The sequence below is a fragment of the Phyllobates terribilis genome, unplaced genomic scaffold, assembly GCF_046119375.1.
Source record: "Phyllobates terribilis strain yellow unplaced genomic scaffold, ASM4611937v1 Scaffold_4__5_contigs__length_816908805, whole genome shotgun sequence".
NCBI classification, from domain to species: Eukaryota; Metazoa; Chordata; class Amphibia; order Anura; family Dendrobatidae; genus Phyllobates; species Phyllobates terribilis.
The window spans coordinates 581027010-581050497 of record NW_027362764.1 but is presented as its reverse complement, the minus strand read 5'-3'; the positions used below and the strand labels follow the sequence as shown (position 1 = coordinate 581050497).

The following is a 23488-nucleotide window of genomic DNA, read 5'->3' as shown; positions in this document are numbered from 1 at the left end:
CAGGTTCTTTGGTACCCAGGTCTGGAGGAGAGTCTCCTCTCCTCCAGACTTGGGTACCATCCGCACATTGATTCCGCTGCGCTTCCGCAAAATTAATGAACATGCTGCGGATTTTTGACTGCAGCATATACGCTGCGGAAAAATCCGCAGCATGGGCATTGACATTGCGGAATGCCATTGGGGACCATGGGGTGCGGATCTACATGCGTTTTTCAAGCGTTTACGCTGCGGAAATTCCGCAGCATATACGCTTGAAAAACGCTACGTGGGCACACAGCCTAAAACATATGCAGCATTTCTGCATCGTGGGCACATAGCCTTCTGCCTCCAAAACCTCCATGTGAACGTAGCCAACGCGTTTTTGGTGCGGCTGTTGGAGTGTGCGCATCCCCGGGGTGTGATGTGAGGTAATGACCTCCGCGGCCATGTCACTGCAAGCTGCAGAAGCCGGAGGTCACCGATCCTTCCCTCAGCAGGAGGCCGCGCCCGCGGGTGTAGAGCCTCCTCCCCACCCGGCGTCTGGGAGAAGTGACAGCCGGAGAGGCCGTGAATACTGGGCGCCATGTAGCGGCGCTGCGCCCTCCTCCGTGTGAGCCGCCGCCTCGTCCTCAGTGAGCTCGCTCCGTCTTCCGGCGCATGCGCGGCCTCCCCCGCCCGTCTGTGTTTGAACAGGAAGGCGGACATGTTTGTGGAGCGGCTGTGAGTCAGGAGGAGCTTGCGGCATAATCATCATCATCCGGGAGCCGCAAGAGGCGAGCTGCCCTGCCTGACTGTGCTGTGTGCCCGGGCGGAGGAGAGTGATGACCGTGCGGCCCGGATACTGAAGCTGGACGGGGTCATCCACAGCGCCGGCTGCTTCTTCGTAGTAGCTGTCAGCCGGGCCCCGCGGAGCTGTGCCCGGGCCTGTGTGTATGAGTCCGGCCGAGGCCCGAAGGGAGGAGGATGCCGGGGTCCGTTCCGCTGCAGAGCCCGGCGCTGAGGTGGGGGTGAGGGAGCTCGGATCCGAGAGACACGCAGGCAGCTGCCTCCTCCTCCTCCGTGCTGCGCTGTGAGGCCGCCGCCACTGCACGGACATCGCCTGCAGCCATGACTACCGGGGACAGCTTCGAGAGCCGCTTCGCCAAGATCGACGTCCTGCTACGTGACCCCAAGTCGGAGGTGAACACGGACTGTCTGCTGGTGAGTGTGTGCAGCCGGCAAGTGCCGGCCTGACAGCCGCTGATGGGGCCAGCGGTAACCCGGGGCTGCCTGCAGCTGGAGGCATCGGCCTGCGCCCTCCCTGACCATGGGGCCGGCCAGTACTAACCCCGGGCTGCCTGCAGCTGGAGTCATCGGCCTGCGCCCTCCCTGACCATGGGGCTGGCCAGTACTAACCCGGGGCTGCCTGCAGCTGGAGGCATCGGCCTGCGCCCTCCCTGACCATGGGGCCAGCACTAACCCGCGGCTGCCTGCAGCTGGAGGCATCGGCCTGCGCCCTCCCTGACCATGGGGCTGGCCAGTACTAACCCCGGGCTGCCTGCAGCTGGAGGCATCGGCCTGCGCCCTCCCTGACCATGGGGCCAGCACTAACCCGGGGCTGCCTGCAGCTGGAGACATCGGCCTGCGCCCTCCCTGACCATGGGGCCGGCCAGTACTAACCCGGGGCTGCCTGCAGCTGGAGGCATCGGCCTGCGCCCTCCCTGACCATGGGGCTGGCCAGTACTAACCCGGGGCTGCCTGCAGCTGGAGGCATCGGCCTGCGCCCTCCCTGACCATGGGGCCAGCACTAACCCGGGGCTGCCTGCAGCTGGAGGCATCGGCCTGCGCCCTCCCTGACCATGGGGCTGGCCAGTACTAACCCCGGGCTGCCTGCAGCTGGAGACATCGGCCTGCGCCCTCCCTGACCATGGGGCCGGCCAGTACTAACCCGGGGCTGCCTGCAGCTGGAGGCATCGGCCTGCGCCCTCCCTGACCATGGGGCTGGCCAGTACTAACCCGGGGCTGCCTGCAGCTGGAGGCATCGGCCTGCGCCCTCCCTGACCATGGGGCCAGCACTAACCCGGGGCTGCCTGCAGCTGGAGGCATCGGCCTGCGCCCTCCCTGACCATGGGGCTGGCCAGTACTAACCCCGGGCTGCCTGCAGCTGGAGGCATCGGCCTGCGCCCTCCCTGACCATGGGGCTGGCCAGTACTAACCCGGGGCTGCCTGCAGCTGGAGACATCGGCCTGCGCCCTCCCTGACCATGGGGCTGGCCAGTACTAACCCCGGGCTGCCTGCAGCTGGAGGCATCGGCCTGCGCCCTCCCTGACCATGGGGCTGGCCAGTACTAACCCGGGGCTGCCTGCAGCTGAAGGCATCGGCCTGCGCCCTCCCTGACCATGGGGCTGGCCAGTACTAACCCCGGGCTGCCTGCAGCTGGAGGCATCGGCCTGCGCCCTCCCTGACCATGGGACCGGCCAGTACTAACCCGGGGCTGCCTGCAGCTGGAGGCATCGGCCTGCGCCCTCCCTGACCATGGGGCTGGCCAGTACTAACCCGGGGCTGCCTGCAGCTGGAGACATCGGCCTGCGCCCTCCCTGACCATGGGGCCGGCCAGTACTAACCCGGGGCTGCCTGCAGCTGGAGGCATCGGCCTGCGCCCTCCCTGACCATGGGGCCGGCCAGTACTAACCCGGGGCTGCTTGCAGCTGGAGGCATCGGCCTGCGCCCTCCCTGACCATGGGGCCAGCACTAACCCGGGGCTGCCTGCAGCTGGAGGCATCGGCCTGCACCCTCCCTGACCATGGGGCCAGCACTAACCCGGGGCTGCCTGCAGCTGGAGGCATCGGCCTGCGCCCTCCCTGACCATGGGGCCAGCACTAACCCGGGACTGCCTGCAGCTGGAGACATCGGCCTGCGCCCTCCCTGACCATGGGGCCAGCACTAACCCGGGGCTGCCTGCAGCTGGAGGCATCAGCCTGCGCCCTCCCTGACCATGGGGCCAGCACTAACCCGGGGCTGCCTGCAGCTGGAGGCATCGGCCTGCGCCCTCCCTGACCATGGGACCGGCCAGTACTAACCCGGGGCTGCCTGCAGCTGGAGGCATCGGCCTGCGCCCTCCCTGACCATGGGGCCAGCACTAACCCGGGGCTGCCTGCAGCTGGAGGCATCGGCCTGCGCCCTCCCTGACCATGGAGCCGGCCAGTACTAACCCCGGGCTGCCTGCAGCTTGAGACATCGGCCTGCACCCTCCCTGACCATGGGACCAGCCAGCACTAACCCGGGGCTGCCTGCAGCTGGAGGCATCGGCCTGCGCCCTCCCTGACCATGGGGCCGGCCAGTACTTACCCCGTGCTGCCTGCAGCTGGAGGCATCGGCCTGCGCCCTCCCTGACCATGGGGCTGGCCAGTACTTACCCCGTGCTGCCTGCAGCTGGAGGCATCGGCCTGCGCCCTCCCTGACCATGGGGCTGGCCAGTACTTACCCCGTGCTGCCTGCAGCTGGAGGCATCGGCCTGTGCCCTCCCTGACCATGGGGCCGGCCAGCACTAACCCGGGGCTGCCTGCAGCTGGAGGCATCGGCCTGTGCCCTCCCTGACCATGGGGCCGGCCAGCACTAACCCGGGGCTGCCTGCAGCTGGAGGCATCGGCCTGTGCCCTCCCTGACCATGGGGCCGGCCAGCACTAACCCGGGGCTGCCTGCAGCTGGAGGCATCGGCCTGTGCCCTCCCTGACCATGGGGCCGGCCAGTACTAACCCCGGGCTGCCTGCAGCTGGAGGCATCGGCCTGTGCCCTCCCTGACCATGGGGCCGGCCAGTACTAACCCCGGGCTGCCTGCAGCTGGAGGCATCGGCCTGCGCCCTCCCTGACCATGGGACCGGCCAGCACTAACCCGGGGCTGCCTGCAGCTGGAGGCATCGGCCTGCACCCTCCCTGACCATGGGACCGGCCAGTACTAACCCGGGGCTGCCTGCAGCTGGAGGCAACGGCCTGCGCCCTCCCTGACTATGGGGCCAGCACTAACCCGGGACTGCCTGCAGCTGGAGGCAACGGCCTGCACCCTCCCTGACCATGGTGCCGGCCAGTACTAACCCGGGGCTGCCTGCAGCTGGAGGCATCGGCCTGCGCCCTCCCTGACCATGGGGCCGGCCAGTACTAACCCGGGGCTGCCTGCAGCTGGAGGCATCGGCCTGCGCCCTCCCTGACCATGGGGCCGGCCAGTACTAATCCGGGGCTGCCTGCAGCTGGAGGCATCGGCCTGCGCCCTCCCTGACCATGGGGCCGGCCAGTACTAACCCGGGGCTGCCTGCAGCTGGAGGCATCGGCCTGCGCCCTCCCTGACCATGGGGCCAGCACTAACCCGGGGCTGCCTGCAGCTGGAGGCATCGGCCTGTGCCCTCCCTGACCATGGGGCCGGCCAGCACTAACCCGGGGCTGCCTGCAGCTGGAGGCATCGGCCTGCGCCCTCCCTGACCATGGGGCCGGCCAGTACTAACCCGGGGCTGCCTGCAGCTGCAGGCATCGGCCTGTGCCCTCCCTGACCATGGGGCCAGCACTAACCCGGGGCTGCCTGCAGCTGCAGGCATCGGCCTGCGCCCTCCCTGACCATGGGGCCAGCACTAACCCGGGGCTGCCTGCAGCTGAAGGCATCGGCCTGCGCCCTCCCTGACCATGGGACCGGCCAGTACTAACCCGGGGCTGCCTGCAGCTGGAGGCATCGGCCTGTGCCCTCCTTGACCATGGGGCCAGCACTAACCCGGGGCTGCCTGCAGTAGGAGGCAACGGCCTGCGCCCTCTCTGACCATGGGACCGGCCAGTACTAACCCGGGGCTGCCTGCAGCTGCAGGCATCGGCCTGCGCCCTCCCTGACCATGGGGCCGGCCAGTACTAACCCGGTCCTGCCTGCAGCTGCAGGCATCGGCCTGTGCCCTCCCGGACCATGGGGCCAGCACTAACCCGGGGCTGCCTGCAGCTGGAGGCAACGGCCTGCGCCCTCTCTGATCATGGGACCGGCCAGTACTAACCCCGGGCTGCCTGCAGCTGGAGGCATCAGCCTGCGCCCTCCCTGACCATGGGGTCGGCCAGCACTAACCCGGTCCTGCCTGCAGCTGGAGGCATCGGCCTGCACCCTCCCTGACCATGGGACCGGCTAGCACTAACCCGGTCCTGCCTGCAGCTGGAGGCATCGGCCTGCGCCCTCCCTGACTATGGGACCGGCCAGTACTAACCCGGTCCTGCCTGCAGCTGGAGGCATCGGCCTGCACCCTCCCTGACCATGGGGCCGGCCAGTACTAACCCCGGGCTGCCTGCAGCTGGAGGCATCGGCCTGCGCCCTCCCTGACCATGGGGCCGGCCAGCACTTACCCCGGGCTGCCTGCAGCTGGAGGCATCGGCCTGCGCCCTCCCTGACCATGGGACCGGCCAGTACTAACCCTGGGGCTGCCTGCAGCTGGAGGCAACGGCCTGCGCCCTCCCTGACCATGGGGCCAGTGGTAACCTGGGGCTGCCTGCAGCTGGAGGCATCGGCCTGCACCCTCCCTGACCATGGGGCCGGCCAGCACTAACCCGATGCTGCCTGCAGCTGGACGCAATGGCATGGGGCCGGCCAGCACTAACCCGGGGCTGCCTGCAGCTGGAGGCAATGGCATGATGCCGGCCAGCACTAACCCGGGGCTGCCTGAAGCTGGAGGCATCGACCTGTGCCCTCCCTGACCTCCTTATGTGTTGCCCCCAGTACTTGTCACTGGTTATATACCGGGAGGCCCAGCCTCTACTGCAGGGGAGCCCCTGAGAGATGTCCCCTGGTGTCAGTCCTGCCCCCCCAGCAGCTCGGTGTAATCAGTGTGTAATTCATGGCCGCTGCTGTATCTGATGTGTGTATCCACCTATGATCCGGCTGAAATCTGTCACATTCCCACTGTTAGAGGAGAGTTAACGGTCGTGTAACTCGAATAAGGATCACAACGCAATATTCGTATTGGCCGGCCGCTCTCCTGACCCGATCATGACAGCTGCATAGAAATACATTCTGTCAGGGTCCTGTCGGGAGAGCTGACAGCCAGTCTGCGATCCTCATTCGAGTTACGCGGCCCTCTGACTCTCCCCTCAAAGGGAATCTCACCAGGTTTTTGATACCCCATCAGAGAGAAGATTCATGTAGGGGCAGAGACCCTGATTCCAGCGATGTATCACTTACTGAGCCGATTGCTTTCATTTTGATAAAATCATTGTTTTATCTTCTATAACTGCGCCCACACCACTGATTGGCAGCTTTCTGCCTATGCACAGTGTTCACAGAGCGCTGCTAATCAGTGGTGAGGTTATACAGAGCCTATGAATATGGAGCACTACCTGGCAGCAGGTTGACGAGTCCTGTAGTGATAATCTCCTGCTTATAACAGTGATTTCATCAAAACTAGAGCAAGATGCCCAGTAAGTGACACATCACTGGCATCGGAGTCTGTCTCTACATTATGCTGCTCTCAGATTAGGTGTCAAAAACTTGGTGACAGATTATTATTATTATTTTTTTTTTTAAAGTGACAGCATACTAGGGAGACCTTGATCAGTGTAAAGGGGTTGTCTCAAGAGCCTTTTATGGAATATTACTGGGATATCCCATAGATGCCTGATAGATGGGGGTCTCTCCAACCCCCGATCCGACCGCCATTACAGAAGGTGCTACAAATTCTGCTGTGTTCAGAACTCCCGCCACCTCTCCACTCGCTGGTGGTCAGACGACAGTCGGAATGTAAGATTGGGTACCCCATTCTGGAGATATTTATCTGTTAGACATTTGGCATATCTTATGGGTAACCCTAGTTATCCCCTGTACTGTTGTCTATACAATTGCTGGATAGAGCACAGTACTTGTTTTTTTTTTTTCAGTCCCATAGACAGTGACTGGAGCAGAGGTCGAGCATGCCCACCGTTGCTCCATGTAATATGGGGGGCTCTGCAGAGCGTCCTAGAGGTTGCCCCTTCAGCTATTAGTTAGTTATCCCCAGTCTTATAAATAGGTAATCAGTTACTGTCTTGGTAATAACCGTTTAGGGAGCCCCAGGGTCTCCTTATTGGGAAATCCTGGTGTAGCCACTTAGCTTTTCCAGAAGGCACAATGCTGAGGTCTCCCCATGTTTGTGCTTTCTGATATATAGGCTGTTAGGGACTTCTGGAAAGATAAGTGAGTGACAGGCCCACTGGCAGCTCCCCCGTCCCTCCCAAATAAGGTCATTTTTGTTTTACAATTGTAACAATTATCTTGCAAAAATTTGACAAGACTGAGTTTCATAGAACTTTTTTTTTAAACCCATGACATGAAAAAAAAGTTTAATATACAGTACCTTTCATTACAAAATCTTCAGTTTTACTCCAATTAGTTGACGTAAAAATAAATACACTCCACATCAAAAACTACTACATCTAGTATTTTGTATGACCCCCCCATGATTTTTAAGGACGGCACCAAGTCTTCTAGGCGTGGAATGAATATACTGGCGACATATTGCAACATCTGTCTTTTTCCATTCTTTAAGAATGACCTGTTTTAGAGCCTGGATGGAGAGTGATGCTCAACTTGTCCCTTCAGAATTCCCCATAGGTGTTTGCTTGGGATCATACTTGGCCATGAAATCACGTTCACCCTGTTGTTTTTCAGAAATGCAACAGATGTGTGTTTTGGATCATTGTCATGTTAGAAAAATGCACGTCTACCATTTGTGAATTCATGATACCATCAATGAATAGTAGCTCCCTGACACCAGCAGCTCATGTAGCCCCACGTAAGGACACTGCCACCACCATGTTTCACTGTAGGCACCATGGTTTTAGAGAAGTGAATTTAGAAAACTGCATGGTGCCTACAGTGAAACATGGTGGTGGCAGTGTCCTTACGTGGGGCTGCATGAGCTGCTGGTGTCAGGGAGCTACATTTTATTGATGGTATCATGAATTCACAAATGTACTGCTCTATGGTGAAAGAGAAGATGTCACCATGAGTGCGAGCCCTTGGTAGACGTGTACTTTTTCCAACGTGATGATCTTAAAAACACATCTGTTGCATTTCTGAAGAAGAACATTGTGAAAGTGATTTAGTGGCCAACTATGTTTCCTGATCTGAATCCAATCAAACACCTATGGGGAATTCTGAAGAGACAAGTTGAACATCACTCTCCATCCGGGATCTAAAAGAGGTCGTTCTTGAAGAATGGAGGAAAGATAGATGTTGCAATATGTCACCAACTTGTTCATTCCACACCTAGAAGACTTGGTGCTGTCCTTAAAATCATGGAAGTCATACAAAATGCTACATGTAGTAGTATATTTTTGCATCTACAAAATTGAGTAAAACTTAATATTTTGTAATGAAAGTTATATTAACCTTACTTTCATGTTATGGGTTAAAAAAAAAAAAAAAGTTTTATGGAACTCGGTCTTCTCAAAACTTTGAAATTGTTCTTGTATTCAGTGAGCTATTGATTAAAAAGTTGTTTTTGAAAGCGGGTGTACTCATTTATGCTGAGCGCTGTACATGAGCTGTACTACAGGCATCACCATATGCTGCTGAGCCATGATGCCAGTATTACAGCAGGTAATTTTGATTGGCTGCAGTGGTCACATGCTGGCTGCCTATTGTCAAACACCAGGGGGAGCACTGAAGCATCGATGCTGGGACGCAGTGGGAATGAGCGGCAGAGTTATTGTATTTTCTTTTATTTTCAATCCACCTGTTTAATTATTGGTTCCATGATGGTAGAAACAGGAGAGTGACACATTTTCCATAGTTGAAAATTTTAAGTTGGGAAAAAAAATTAAGTGGCTGATAATTGGAGAGATCATTGCTGATCTGCATTTCTAATGATTTAGGGACAGTTACATAGTTTTTATTTCCCCCGGATTTCCCCTTTAAGTCTGCTGATGATGAAATCGTCCGTGTATGAACAGGGAAGTGTGCGTTTCACTGTGCAGAAGATGATTATTATTTTTAGGTAGCGTTGTCTGGGCAGGTTCTAGGAGAAATGATAGCTGCCTAGAAATCCTGACACGTAGCCAGATGGAAAGCCTCTGCAGCCCCACATCTCTGACCGAGCGCTGCCGCTGTGTCTTCTGCTGGCCCGCCCATAGGACAAGCCATTTGTGCCCATGTGGATGCCAATCTTTAGTGCTGGCAGATGGACCAACTGCAGATTAGTGTTCAGATTTAACTATTTTACTACTGTAGAAATCATCTTGCCATGCTTATGCCCATCAGTGCGGGTATGGCAACAAACCGTGCCCATTCAGCTGCAATCCCAGAGTATAAAGTGAGCAGCAGGTGACAGCGGGGCGGACGCTCAGTTACTTCTGTCCTGGGCACAGCCTTTCTGGGTGACTTGAGTGATGCTGAAGAGGAAGAGCAGTGACTGGCTATGCCTGCGAGCCGCCCGGCCCGCGCTCCTGGAGCGCACACAGGAAATGCTGTGTCTTTGAAGTTGCTCTTGCGTGTACAGTGTATGCTTTTACAGTTTCTGCCGTAGTTCGTTGTGCACAGAAGAGTCACAGCTCTGAGCTTTGTCTGCTCTGATGGGGTCACACTTGCTTTTCTTTCTCACTGAATGAGAAATTGGTGATAAACTGACTCCTGTTTATTTCCCAGTGACTGCAATTAAATGGAAACCACTAAAATAACGAATATTGATCCTTTAATCGTGAAGTTAGAGCAGATCTGAGCGAAATGTCATAACCTGTATTTATGGGAAATATCTTCACATGCGCAGTTTTTTGTCAGTTTTTTAAACTGTAGTCCAGTCTGATATTCAATGTCCCATTCCGGCGTTTTTTTATTTTATTTTAGCATTTGTTAGATACGTGTAATGTGTGTACAGTGCATGCATTATAATAGTTACCGGTCACTGTCGTCTTCGGTTTCCAGCATCGCTCTGGTCCCTCTCATCCATCATGACTTTCTTACTGGCTCACACATCAGACCGTATAGCTCTTAATGTAAGATTGAGAGTCTCATAGATTTACATTGTGAAATGACTTCTGGTCACAACTGCTGTCACATGACGCAGGAGAGGACTGGAGCAGCGCTGTAAACGGCAGAAGACGGCAGTGGGTAAGTGTTCTGAATCAAACACTGATCGTACTTTATTGATAAATAAACGTACAGTGGTGCACATTCACTTATGAAAAGAAAACCAATCCACTCTTAGGCTCAAGCGTTTTTGCACCGAAATTTCTGCAGCGAAAACGCTTGGTAATGCGTGCCCCATGGTCCCCAATGATAATCTGCATGTGCTGTGCACATGATGTGGAAATTTCCGCTGCGGATTATCATTGCGGAAAAATACACAGCATGTCCATTAATTTTGCGGACACGCAGCGTAATCGCCTCCATTGACTTGCATTGGACCGCGTGACATCCGCATCACTGCATCTGCACATGCGGATATCACACGGTTCAATGTGCGGATGGTACCCGGGTTTGGAGAAGAGGAGACTCTCCTCCAGACCCGGGTACCATAGAACCTGTTAAAAAAAAAGAATTAAAAAAATAAAGATTATACTTACCTTCTGATGGCCCCCGGCCCCCTCATCGATGCGTCCGGTCTGTTGTATGGGTCGCGGTGGTGTGAAAGGACCTGCCATGACCATTTAGTCATGTGACAGGTCACGCGACCGCCGACATCGGCGGTCGCTTGACCTGTCACATTACTAAATTACACCATGGCAGGTCCTTTCACACCACCGCAACCGATACAACAGACTGGACGCAACGGAGAAAACACCGGGGGCCATCAGAAGGTAAATATAATCTTTATTTTTTACCATTTTTATTCTCTTTTTAACTATTACTTGGTCACACTATATAAATCCATGCCAATTGCATGGATTTATATAGTGTGACCAAGTTGTCAAGCACTTTCCAAGTGATACTAAAATCGCTTGGAAAAGCGCTTGATAACCCGCATGCAAAAACGCTTGACAAACGCTTCTACCTGGCGGGAAAAACGCATGTACAATCCGCATGCGTTTTTCCTGCCAGGGAGAAGCGGAAAAAAATCTGCAGCATTTCTGCATCGTGGGCACATAGCCTTAAAGTGCTGTATGCGGACTTTTCAGTGACTTCGTGTTGGCTTTGCTTGCAGATTTTCAGACCTAAAATAAATGCCGTTAAAAACGGAATAAGCCCTAAAATAGGTTTTATGCGCTAGTTCTCTATTGCGTGTCTGGATGGCGACCTAACGTATCTGTGAGGCACAGGGGGTGAAGTCACAATCTGACTTTGACATTGTTATTCTATATGGGTTAAATCTTCCATGTGACCTTAGAATTAAATCTCACATTTGTTTAGTATCTGCTAAGAAACAATAGGCTCCCACCATTCCAGGAGAAGTGATCAAAGTAGCGTTGCGATTCGGGCTGTGTGGGTAAGGGAAGGTTTTGCGTTTTACGCCAAGGTGCTTCAGTTATACGGCAAGTCCAGGTAATGCACATGGGTTTTATGTGCTTCATCGTTACATGCTGAGGATCTCCAGGTCACTACTATCCATTGTTCTCCCCATGTGAACCTACTCTTAAAGGGGTTGTCCACTACTACTGGTGAACTCAGGAAGGTGGAAAACAGTTTTCTTCTGTACCGACACCTCTCCTCAGTACTTGGTACTGTCTCCCCCCACTAGTATACTGGGATCAACATCCATCTGGGGCATCACGTGACCACTGCAGCCAATCAGATGCCCCTGATTGGATGCAGTCTTTACATTTTGTCAGAGGCGTGGCATCAGTGTGGGAGTACCTAGCTCTTTAATATGGGGCTGTTTAGCAGTGGAAAAAGCTAAGGAATTAAAAAAAATAATAAGAATGGAGCTGCTCTCCGGGTCTTCTAAAAAAATAAATACAAATCCAGAACATGTAAACTGTGTAAGAATAGTCTCTCCAGCTACCAAAGAAGTCAGGGCAGGATAGGGGGGCTAGACCCCCCTGTCTGGAGCTGTATGCAGGTCACAGAGGGTAAGATATTTGTGACATTTCCACACTGAGAAGTAAGTGGAGCATGTGACATCGTGCACGTGTCCTATTCTCCCAAGTGGTGCATAATGCCTCACGCCCGCTACGGTGGCCTGGCGGGTATCCGTAGACGGGATGTCACCAGACCTGCGACCTTAATGCAGAAGTGAGCAGAGATGGACAAACCCTTTAAGTGCACTGTCCGGCACAGCTATTAATGGTCTGTTACTGCAGAGATCGGCTCCATTTCTGACCGCAGTTATGTTCATGGCCCACTTGTCCTACTGAATAGGCAGCATTTAGTGTCCATTCACACTCTGCATATATGTATAATATTAGTGCTGGGTTATCTGGCTCTTCTAAAGCTGCTGGGACTTTTCATTCCTTATCTGCCCAGGAATTGTTTACCGTGTGATGAAAGGTTTGCAAACAGGACCTACAGCACGTGCCGTGACCAGGCTCTCCTCTTCGTCCGTCAGATCGGGATGCAGCCGTTAATGCATATGGTATGCTGGGAGCTGTAGTCCTACCACAGGGTGCAGATTACCGACAGTCGGGGCTCTGGTCTGGCTGTGATATGCTAATATCCTGGCCCACGTGAAGGCCCGCCTCAGATTATTGCTTTTCTAATGCTTTGTGTATTGTTGTTAAGGCTCATTAATATGCAGAGAAAAATATCTTGAAGAAATGCAACAATGAATCGTCTGTGCGAAGAAAAAAGGAAGCAGATTAGTGTGAAAGGGAAAATGTTAAAGTTTGATTTCCACCTCCCACAGCAATCTGAAAAAACTCGTTTTTGTGCTGGGGCACTACTATCACTTTGAGCGAGCGAGCGAGCTTGTGGGGAGAGTCACATTCCCAGGCTCATTATTCTAGAAACCCATGTGTGCTTGCTGCAGACGACGGGGCGTGTTACACATTGCTAAGTAACTAGAAAATATTTGGGAAACTTTCAAAGTGGGTTTGATAGATTTCAGTTGAAAACTGGATTCTTTAAAAGCCAAACTTCACTGAAGGCTAAAAACTTGTAGTTAACCAGCGGAGACCTGCGCTCCTGTTTGCACTGACCGTGCCAGCAGCAATGATATCAGGGGGACATTGCCATCACCTCTGACTTATTGTTCCTATCTCCTGACCCACTTAAGCCATGTTCACACATTATTGATTTTGTCAGCGTTTAGGTGCAGATTTTACATGTATATGTTGACAATCTGCTGACATTCTGCAGTAATTGCAATGATTGGATGGAGGACAAATCAATGTGCAATCTGGACGTCTGCCCCAAATGCTTTGAAAACTTTTTGACTGATCTGATGTCAAAACCACCACATGTGAGCATAGTCTTGTATGGCGAGGAGCCTGCCCAGCGGCACATTGGAGCCATGCGCCTCTGTGTATAGAGCCGTAGCACTTGATGTGCTGCCGTCTGGTGCTTTCACATGTGACTGTACTCTCTGAAGCATTTCTTGAAATGTCGTATGCAATGTGATGTAGAGACCTACTGAAGCCTCAGATTTCCATGCCCTAATTGAAAATTAGCTCAGAGAGTGTTCACAGACATCGTAATTGTAGCGTTTTTTTCTGGGTATTTTACAAAGCGTATTCGGTGCATAAACTGCGTAGCGTTTTACAGTCCCGGCAAAATAGATGCCATTTTTAAAATCTCATGCACATGCTGCTTTTTTTCACTTGTTGGAACTCTGCTGCGTTTTTGCCAAAACAGAAAATGTCAATTGTTTCCGCATTTTTCCTGCATTAATATACTGTAGACAAAAGCACACATGAATTGTGTGTAAAACGCAGCAAACTATGCATTTTGTACACAGCATTCTTACTGCTAAGAGGGAAGGTTTTGGGTGCAGAAAAAATAATGTTGCAAAAATACTAAGCATGAACATGCCCTAAGGCATAGGTGTGCAACAGTGTCTTATTATGTCACTCTTAAGGGCTGCAATAAAATCTAAAGGGGTATTACTCTCTGACATTTCGCTAAATGCCTGAGCGATAGGAGCCCAGAAAGTGAAATGCACCTATGGGAAGACTAGGATGTCCCCTTGTACCTCAGCTCACACTCTTAAAAATAGGCCATGTGTGCATAGAACTTTCTTCATTGTAAACTCAACTGCCATAAACTAAAATGGAGAGAGGCACATGGCCATCTAGAACTAGCATACCATTCAGGAGTCAAACCCCAATAATTTTATGATGGCTGTGTGCCTCTTCTCTTTTCTTTGATTTGAAAACCTCATGTAAGCAGCTACACACAGACCAGCATGATTGGGGGCCACACAGAATGACATTACAGGCCCCTGGGCCCAGGTTGTGTTCCCCAACCTGTCATGTAAAAAAAAACAAAAAAAACACTTAACCTGCAGATAAGAGGTTAATCTGCAGGTGAAAAGCATTCTAAATTTGTGTGGCCATCTCACAGAAAGCCTGGCTGCCAGGTGGAAATTAACTTTATTCCTCCTGGCAGCCTCCGGCTTTCAGTCATGGAGGTGTGGCTTGAGTCACCGCTCAGTATACAGTGAGAGGCGGCTGTAATCATGTCCTGGGACTGACTGAAAGCTGGCTCTGCTCTGATTCGCTGTATAGCAGCTGTCAGTCAGTGCCGGAGTATGCTTACAGCCGCCGCTCACTGTGTACTGAGCAGTCACTGAAGCCGGCCACCATGACTGAAAGCTGGAGGTTGCCAGAGGAATAAAGGTCATATCCTCCCGGTAGCCGTGTTTTCAGTGCAGTGGCTGCATGACTTTAGAATGCTAATAACCTGCAGATTAAACCCTTATCAGAACAACTTGTCTTTTTAACAATGATTCCATAAATTATGATAAATTGCCTATCGATCTTTGCTTTGATCTGGGGTCTGGGTTTTTATGGATGATATTAATCTGTTTAGCATGAGCAATTTTTCCAAGGACTGTACCTTACAACGTCCGAACAATCCCAACACAGCGGATGAGCTTCTGCCTTTGGTCGATGGGTGTCATGCCTGTAACTGTCACACAAAACGACAATGTCAGAAAATCACTGTTTAGCCTTCTTATATCTGTAGTGTGGTCAGCTGGAATGTTTAGGGGTTAGAAAATGTGCTATTGAATGGCTTCCTAATTTTTGGGATCTACAGTTTTCAGTGCAGGCTAGGTTTCACTGCCCTCATACAGGAAGACAATGGTTAAACCACATGTGAGGTCAGCAGGGAAGGCGGGGAGAGCGTTTCCAGGGAAAGACGTGGATAAACAGGAGCCGCCGCCATCATAACTTATTATTATACAGTGAGAGATGAGAATAACTTATGTGGGAACAGTACGTCCGACTAAGGTTGTGTTCACATTTGCTTTGGAGGCGCTGTAGAGCTCACTGATTTCATAGTAAAGTATAGCTGTAGATGCAGAACTTTTTTTTTTTGTAATTATGTAAGTAACGGACCCAGTAAGTCGGTGGCTGTCGGGCAGCGGATCCGGCCCTGCATTGTGGTTGCTGTTTATAATGGAAGCATGATGGAGATATGAACAGAATTAGGATGTCATTGTAAAGGGACTATAATCCGGATCAATTCACAGTCCTCTGCAGTAAAGCCTGAATGTGGAGCAAAGGAAAGATTGTTGGTAGGATAAAGTCCAGATGTCCAGCTGATTTAATGCCACAAACTTACCCTGAAAGAAGAAAAATAGAAATCATAAAAAATGTATATTTCTTGGAAAGTTGGGTCGTACTTAGTATTGCTATATTTACAGCTCCCAGGGTTACTATTTCTGACCTGACAATTGCTTTATGATTACATGGAGTAGTAATAGTACTGATATTGGCTGTCACTAGGCCTCACAAATGAAATCAAAGCCTTTTACATCTACTTTTTGTTATGGAGTTGCCCATTGTTTGGATATCGGCCATTTCAGCCTGGGTGAACCTTGGTTGTGGCATTACCAGCGGCAAGTTCAGGCTGGGTAGCACATGGACATGATATGTGCTAGTTCACATGGGCTGTTTTTCACACTGCAGCATCTGTTTGTCTTGTCCGATTTATAATGCATGGAAGGTGTAGCTCCCATCCCACACCAGCCGCTGATCCTACAGTGACCCTTGCTTAGCAGATGGAGCTGGCAATCTAATTTGAAGTGTTCCCAGAGCATCACTGCTACATTACAAAGCTTGTTTGCTAGGCAGGACCTGGAAACTTTCTGTGGAAAGTTTGTGCACGCTCTGTAGGGTGGCGATAAGCCTTGACCGTTCAGCTGTCAATCTTACAAGTGGAAGGAGAGGGCGGCTATTTAGGGATCTATCATAGCAGTGATAAAGCTGGGGGTCTGATTGTGGGACTGCAGGTAACAGGTTGATTTCTTAATCGAACCTTGGTCGTAAAAAGATCACTGCCTTGCTGATCGGGGTCATAAAACAACCTCTAATTGACTCTATACAAGCTCAGTCGTTTAATGGGCTGTTTAGTCAGGCCAACTGGAATTCTATGTCCACAGAACAATCGTTAATAGGATCGTGCTGTGCATATAGAATATCATGTTATCGGCAGCAGATCACTTGCTGACACAGAATGATGTGCTTCTGACCATGATGACCATCTCTGGTAACCAAGCGATGAACTAACACCAAATAAAGGCTGTATAAAATACTTGTTCTCTATTATTGGGTTTTCTAAATAGGCCTCAGTGCTACGTTCACATGGGACCAGATATTTTTTTACACGTGTCTGCTATTTTTTGTCGCTGATCTTCCCCATTACTGGGCTCTTCGTCCTCGTCCCCAGTGATAACATTCACCTGTGATGGCAGCAGTGGTAACAGGCGTCTGTCTACTTGTGTAACTTGCACTGCACTCCCCCTCACACGGCCCGGGACCACCTTTTCATGGGGCATCTGTAGGTGGGCATTTCTTATTTTGACACCAGGCCCCCCATTGTGCCCCGCCACGCTAGGGATGCGGAGCGCTCCCGGTATCACATGTTCTGTACACCTAGCGCTGATTCCCGCTACGGGAGCAGATTTTCAGCCTCACATGCGGCCTGTATCTATGACAACATGAAGTGTCTCCCACATGCCAAGCTGAAAATAGCTGCTTCTCATTCCAGTCCTGAGCCTGCATGGCTATCATCCCATATTGTTACTGGATTAACCCTTTAGCATGTGTCTTGCTATCTCCCGTTCTGCAGCATCGTCTGTGCCCGCTCTCCGTTACCTTCCAGTGGCAGGACGGCACTTCTCTGGGTTGGCACTGGCGTGCAGCTGATGTAATGGGCTTATCTCCTCCTAGAATATGTTGGCCGCTCTTTCCCTGACTCCAGAAGGCTTATCAGTGACAAGTCCACTTCTATTACATTCACTGGCATGTTTTATCTGCAGCCAGCTGACCAGACTATTTCCATAACTAAAGAGTTAAATGGAAAGGCGTCTGATGACGGCGTGCCGAGAACAGTAAGCCATCTCTGGAGACTTGTATGGGTTTATTAATAACATAATGGGAATCGGTTGAATTGCATCTGGATGGTGTTTTTCTTACTTTGTGGCCTGCGTGCAAATACAGCCATAGTCTGAGTGTAGCCAGTGTGTGGCAACCTGCTATGGTCCGGCTCATTTTGCGGTATCTGGTCGTGTTCAGACAGGTCTTGACTTGGAATTGCTTAATGAAAGCTTTCTGATGTTTTTTTTGAGCTTCAAAGCACTTTCTCTATGTTCAGTTTGGCAACTAATAGCTTTCTCTAAATTTTGATGTACAAATGTGTAATGGGTTGTCCCGTCAGATCTGACCTTGTGTTGGCTTGTGTGGGGGGCTTCAGAGATTGTCTTACCGGGGGACATGGCTGTGTGTGCGATGACAAATATGCTTCATCCACAGGAGAAATGTGGACATTCTGGTGACTTTCCCTGATGATAGCTGGTTTCTGGGGGCTGCAGTGAGGGGATCCCCGGCAATCCAACAAACATTGAAATATTTTAAGTTGCAATGGCCCTTGCACCAAATAGCTGTATGTGATGGGAAGGATTTCCTAGGAGAGGTACACAATTTTATAGTAAAGCTGGGCACGATTTTCTTTATCACATTCCCAAAGACCCCTTTAACTACTATCCCCTACTATATTATTATTCCTTCTAAGCCAATCACCATTGTCCCAAATAAGGGGTATTTCCAGAATTAACACTTATCACAGATGTACAGCAGAGGTTATAGCTGCCCGGTCATTGACGTTAGGCCACCCACAAATCATGAGAGCAAGGGTCCTGCATCCTTAGTTTGAGTTTAGCAGTGGTCTACCATTATTGCATTGAAAGTTTTTAGGACTGATTGAGAAAGCCTCTAGATTTCAAATTATGGCAGGTCACTACCTGGACTGCTATTTACATTCAAACAGGACGCCGTTCTCTTTGTTGATAGTGGTTTCGGCCCCTATGATCATTCATCGCCTATCCTCCTGGTTTACCCATTCAGGCCACACCCCCACTATCAGTATTTGGTCAGTATTCAGTCAGTATTTTTAATCTGGAGTGGGAGCCAAAACCAGATGAGGAACAATCAGAGAAAAGGTATAATAGAAATAAGTCACCAATTCTGCATTTATCACCCACTCCTGGTTTTGGCTCCCACTCCTGAGAAGAAATACTGACCGAATACTGATAATGGGGCCGTGGCCTTAAAGATAATCTGTCAGTAGGATCAATCCTCCTAAGTCCTCTATATGGGCATGTAGGTCATAGGAAGCTGAATAAACTGATACCTTGTTATCTGATGTCTTATTCCTGAGAAACCCATGTTTTTTCTTATATGTAAATGAGCTGTTAAGATCTATGGACCGGACACTGATCTGCATGAGAATCTGTCTCCAGAGATGATTATAATGAAAGGGACATTACTTTTGTGAGATTTGTAATGGCCGCTCTCTACTCACCTGATCTACATCTCACAGTAGTAATAAAGGGAACCTGTCACCAGAAATAATGCTATTAACTTGCAGATATGCAGTTAATCTGCAGGTTGACAGCGTTATTATGCTGCCCGGCGCCTGCACGCCGCTGTGCCTTGTGATGCCAGTGTTGGGGCAGAATGGTTCTGTGAGCTCCAGGCCAAGCCAAAGATGTGTTGAGCGAGTTCTCTAATTTTGCTTATTGAGTACACATTGTTTTCTATGCACTAAAGGGAATGCCATTTATAGGACCAAGTCCTCTTATGACTGTATTTGTGTCTTCGGTGACAGACTACCTTTTAGGTTCCTGTGTCATTATGCTCTTCACACAGGTTTGTTTTTTTTGGTGAAACCTCCTTCTGAATGTATGTATAGTAGATGAAGAAACCACTGATTTGCTAACAGGACGTGAGCTCACAGGATGTGGTTGGATGATAAGGTAAATGAGCAGCTTGTGTGGAAGGATCCAGATTGCTTGGCTAGTTGAGTGATGATCATTTAAGGTCGGGGAACGTGGCGGTCGCTGCTGGGCATGAGATCCTGAATTATGTCCTGCTCATGTCTCCAGATAGAAGGCTTAAAGGGCCTCTGTACTGTCATGCACATGGTCTCCAGTATGAATGCAGCCCTAAATGTCTGTTCACACCTTGGTTTGTCACGATTGGAGAATTTTTTTGTGACAAACGCTGTTTAACATGTAATTTTTTGGTTGGTGGTCAGTCATAAATAAATCATATGCTAGATATAATCTGCACTTTCTGGCTGTAATGTACTCTGCAGCTGTGATTGAATGTTTCTTACCATAATGGCTGATGATTAATCACCCTTGCTCAGTCCTCTGAGGGGACACGCACTTCAAGTCCGTAATGGAATTTCCTTACTAAAATTTGTGCGGTAAAATTTGAGCCTAGGAGGTCTAAAAAAAAGATACCTTTCAGACCAAAGCCGATTCTCCTTGCCCAGTGCTGCATACCCCTCCGGTCTGCTGGATGCGACGGCCAACAGGGGTGTCACGTGAGCGCTGCCCCCAATGGTACTACTGACGTGGAGATCAAAAGTGATGTGGGCATAACCTAAACCTCATTCACACACAAATATCACATGCGCAGACACTGAAAAAGGTCTAAGGTTCGTAAACTAATGCTTTGTTCCCTTGTGTGTTGATATTGCTGTTACATACTTTGGGTGACCCTGGATTTCATTTGATCCCCTCAGTGGACAGCCACCTAATATGTCCAGATGTGGTGAGAACTTGCGCCTAGTGCACTAATTCTCATTGTCTGTGTGCAAGAGGATCCAGGCAGAAGGACTACCTATTAAACATTTGTGACCAGTGAAACTGGACACGTTGGCCCGATTCATGAAGTGTGGAGATTTTCTGGGACATGGCGGGGTCAGACATTGCAGGTGCACGCCGCCTCATGGATCAGCAGCGTCTGACAAGTGGTGTGCGCCTCCCTGTGTCTGGTTGGAGGAAGGTTTCTGGCGTTTCAGCTGGTCATGAATTAGACAGGCTGTGACGTCACACCCCAGTCTTGCCCATTTTGGTGGAGATGAGAGAAATTGGTGTGAAAACTGCTATTTTTTTGCGCAACTCTGAGAAGCAACAGAATTTCCCTACTTTTTTAAACAATTTATCCAAAAAATTCTAGTGAAATTGCTTTGATGAATTGGGCTCATGAGATGGACAGTCTGGTGCACGCTGCTGTTCTTTTGATTCCCTCTCAAAGAGAGTATATATTATCAATGTCTAGACACAGGAGCATCTATACTGTTTACTTGTGAGGGAACCCCCCCCCTTAAAGGGGTTGTACAGTTTCTGGAAAACCACTGTCTTCTGACTGCAGTTTATTTTCAAAAATAACTGTGCTTTCCTCACCATGCTCAGGTTCCGTGCTGAGTCTCAGCCACTGCTTATGGTGTCTAGTATTGTCTGCAGCACTGACGACAGCGCCGCAGCCGAGCTCAGTGAAGTTAATGGCATGAGCATCTCCACTCCGCACTTGGCTGCAGCGCTGTTGAAGTGACTTTGGCACTGCAGACAATAACAGACACTGGGAACAGCGGCAGAGTCTCAGTGCTGGACTTGGGGACCTTAGGGACACGTTTTTTCTGAAACATGAAAACCCCTTTAATGCTAGCTTTTTTTTTTTTTTTGCAATGAAAGTCAATAGGCAATGTGTCCCTGCATTTTATTGCCCAAACTGTGTATGAACGAAGCCTAAAAAAAGTCACTCCTAGCTTTTTATTTTCAAAATGAAGGCAATGAGCTGATTTTTATTAGATGTTGAATTCCTCATTTGGGCCCGGTGTTCACACGTTGGAGATATCTACAGTAGGTTCATGAGTCTCATGCTCACTCTCCACTAGTGGATCACTCATGAGCTACCAGGCCTACTTATTATAAAAGGTGACCGTAGTTTCCTCTAGCTGTGAACTTATCATCAACCTTTGTGAATCAACACAATTGTTGCAAGTCTGTTCATGGATGAAGTCCTGCAATTTGAGGATATGCACGATTTAGTGTAATCAGACCCCTGCCTCCCCACAATTATAGCTATTTGACTCTTTGAAGTGTGCAGTCATGGGTTGTGCTCTCCAAGCCATGGAAAGTAAGTAATCAGATGCTGATATTCAGCAGTCTATATCCTGACCCTAATCTGCTACTGTGGTAGTGTTACTCACCTTGGACATGACTTACTAGGTTAAATTCTAGGCTCATGCAGAATAGCATATAAATTGAACTTGTGCTATCCGATTTTTGATTGGACAGCACACTGCTGTTTACACGGCACTGTGCTGCCGAGAATCAATCATTTTTAAGGTTGCATCAAAATCAATTCACCCAACAAACAATCGTTTTGCTCTTTTATCAGTTGCTAGGTTGGCCTGTTTAGACTGATAATTGGGAAACGAGCGTTCCTAGGAGGACTCATCCTCAATTATCGGCCAGTGTAAGTGCACCTTAAGAACAAAGTGTCACCTGAAACACCTGGTCTGATTAGTTGTCCTATTTGTGTGTTATATTGTCTATGTCTCTCCCCCCCCCCCCCCCCCCCCTGGTCACCAAGATCTGCAGAATTTTTTAGACTTGAACTTGCTGTGTTTGCTTTAGTCTAGAAATGATTTCGACATCCGTTAAACTGAAAATGGAATATTTTTTCTTTTTCCTTAGTAATATATAGAACTTCAGGTTATTTTTGCTTTCAGCCCTGGAAACCTCACATTATGGAATTTCAGGAATTGCCTATATTGCTTTGGAATGCTTCCCAGTATTCACTACTATAAATGAATCTACCGGTTATGGGGATTGTTTAAGTGGAATGCTGCTAAAACTACAAAGTCCTTAATTGATGAAATATGGGGAATTAACTGAAACTTGGTAAAATATTTAAAAAACTTAAATCCCTTTTTCCTGGCTCTCCCTGATAGTGATTACATCAACTATAGCTTCATTCACACTTTGGCATAATACGGCTTCGGCAAAGAAACACAGCACAAGCTGCATGGTAGGAGATGTTGTGTTTTTTTTCTTCTTTTGTTAGTAGGGCAGCATGAATCAGACACTGGATGCTACTTCAGACGTATATTTATTACTCTGAAATCCTGGGGCAGTTCAGAGAAAACTTACACTGAGAAGCTGACCCGTAACTATGCATCTTGGATGTCCAGTCCGTGGAAGATCTCCATCATTGTCTCCTGCACCGCGCCCCAAGACACTGAGGTCATTTCCTATGTTCATTACTGTGTAAAAGTTTTAGGCAGGCGTGAAAAAAAAATGCTGCAAAGTATGAAAGTTTTCAAAATAAAAGTGTTTAATAGTTCATTAATAAAAAATAAAATGCAAAGTGAATGGACTAAAGAGAAATCTAACTCAAATATTTAGTGTGTCCCGCCCTTTGCGGACTACATTTTTAACTTGTCACCCATTTCTTTCATTAAAAATAAACAAATGTAAAATATACATCTTTGGTTTCTCAGATCCCATAAAACTTCAGTTTATCAAAAAGTAAAGTTAATGAACGCAATTGGTAAGCGCTGTAGACAGGGAAATTGAACGGCCAGAATTGTGGGGTTATTTTGGTCATTGCAAAAAGAAGCAATTAAAATATTGAATCTATCCCATAATGGTATATATAAAAACATCAGTTCTTGATGCAAAAAAACAAGTTCTCACATAGATTGGATGGAGATTCACGGGAAAATAAAGAAAATGGTGTCACAGATCACTTCTTATACAAAGTTCAGGATTTTGGATTAAATGATGCTAGTGATTGATGCTCAATTACTATATCTGCCAACCATCGGCCATAGTGGTATTTAGTTATATCATGAGGGGGTACTTGCTATTAAAAATAAAGGGTATTCTCAAGTTCTCTCTTAAGGGGTACTCCAGGGAGATAAAACATTATTCTAATGGCTGAGCCCTTATAAACTATTAAGATAGCCTCTATAGTGTTGTTTCCCATCCTCTCACTGTCTGCAATTCAATGTGACGCTGGCGCTGCTCCTTGGTCCGTCTGTGGCAGGGCCATGGCTCGGACCCCTGATTGTCTGCAGATTCCCATCATGTCCTACTGCTGTGATCCTAGAGTCAGTCTGCTGCAGATAGGCCAAAGCAAAACGTAC

General features: G+C 49.7%; 1 protein-coding gene across 1 annotated transcript in view; it reads left to right on the top strand.

Annotated features, from left to right (window-relative positions):
- The first annotated feature begins 643 nt into the window (after window positions 1-643).
- Window positions 644-23488, top strand: part of ROCK1 (Rho associated coiled-coil containing protein kinase 1) — a 120818-nt gene continuing 97973 nt past the window's right edge. The window contains exon 1 of the mRNA XM_073679135.1: window positions 644-1179. Within this exon, the coding sequence (XP_073535236.1) occupies window positions 1087-1179 (93 nt within the window). The 5' untranslated portion in view covers window positions 644-1086. The remainder of the gene's footprint in view (window positions 1180-23488) is intronic.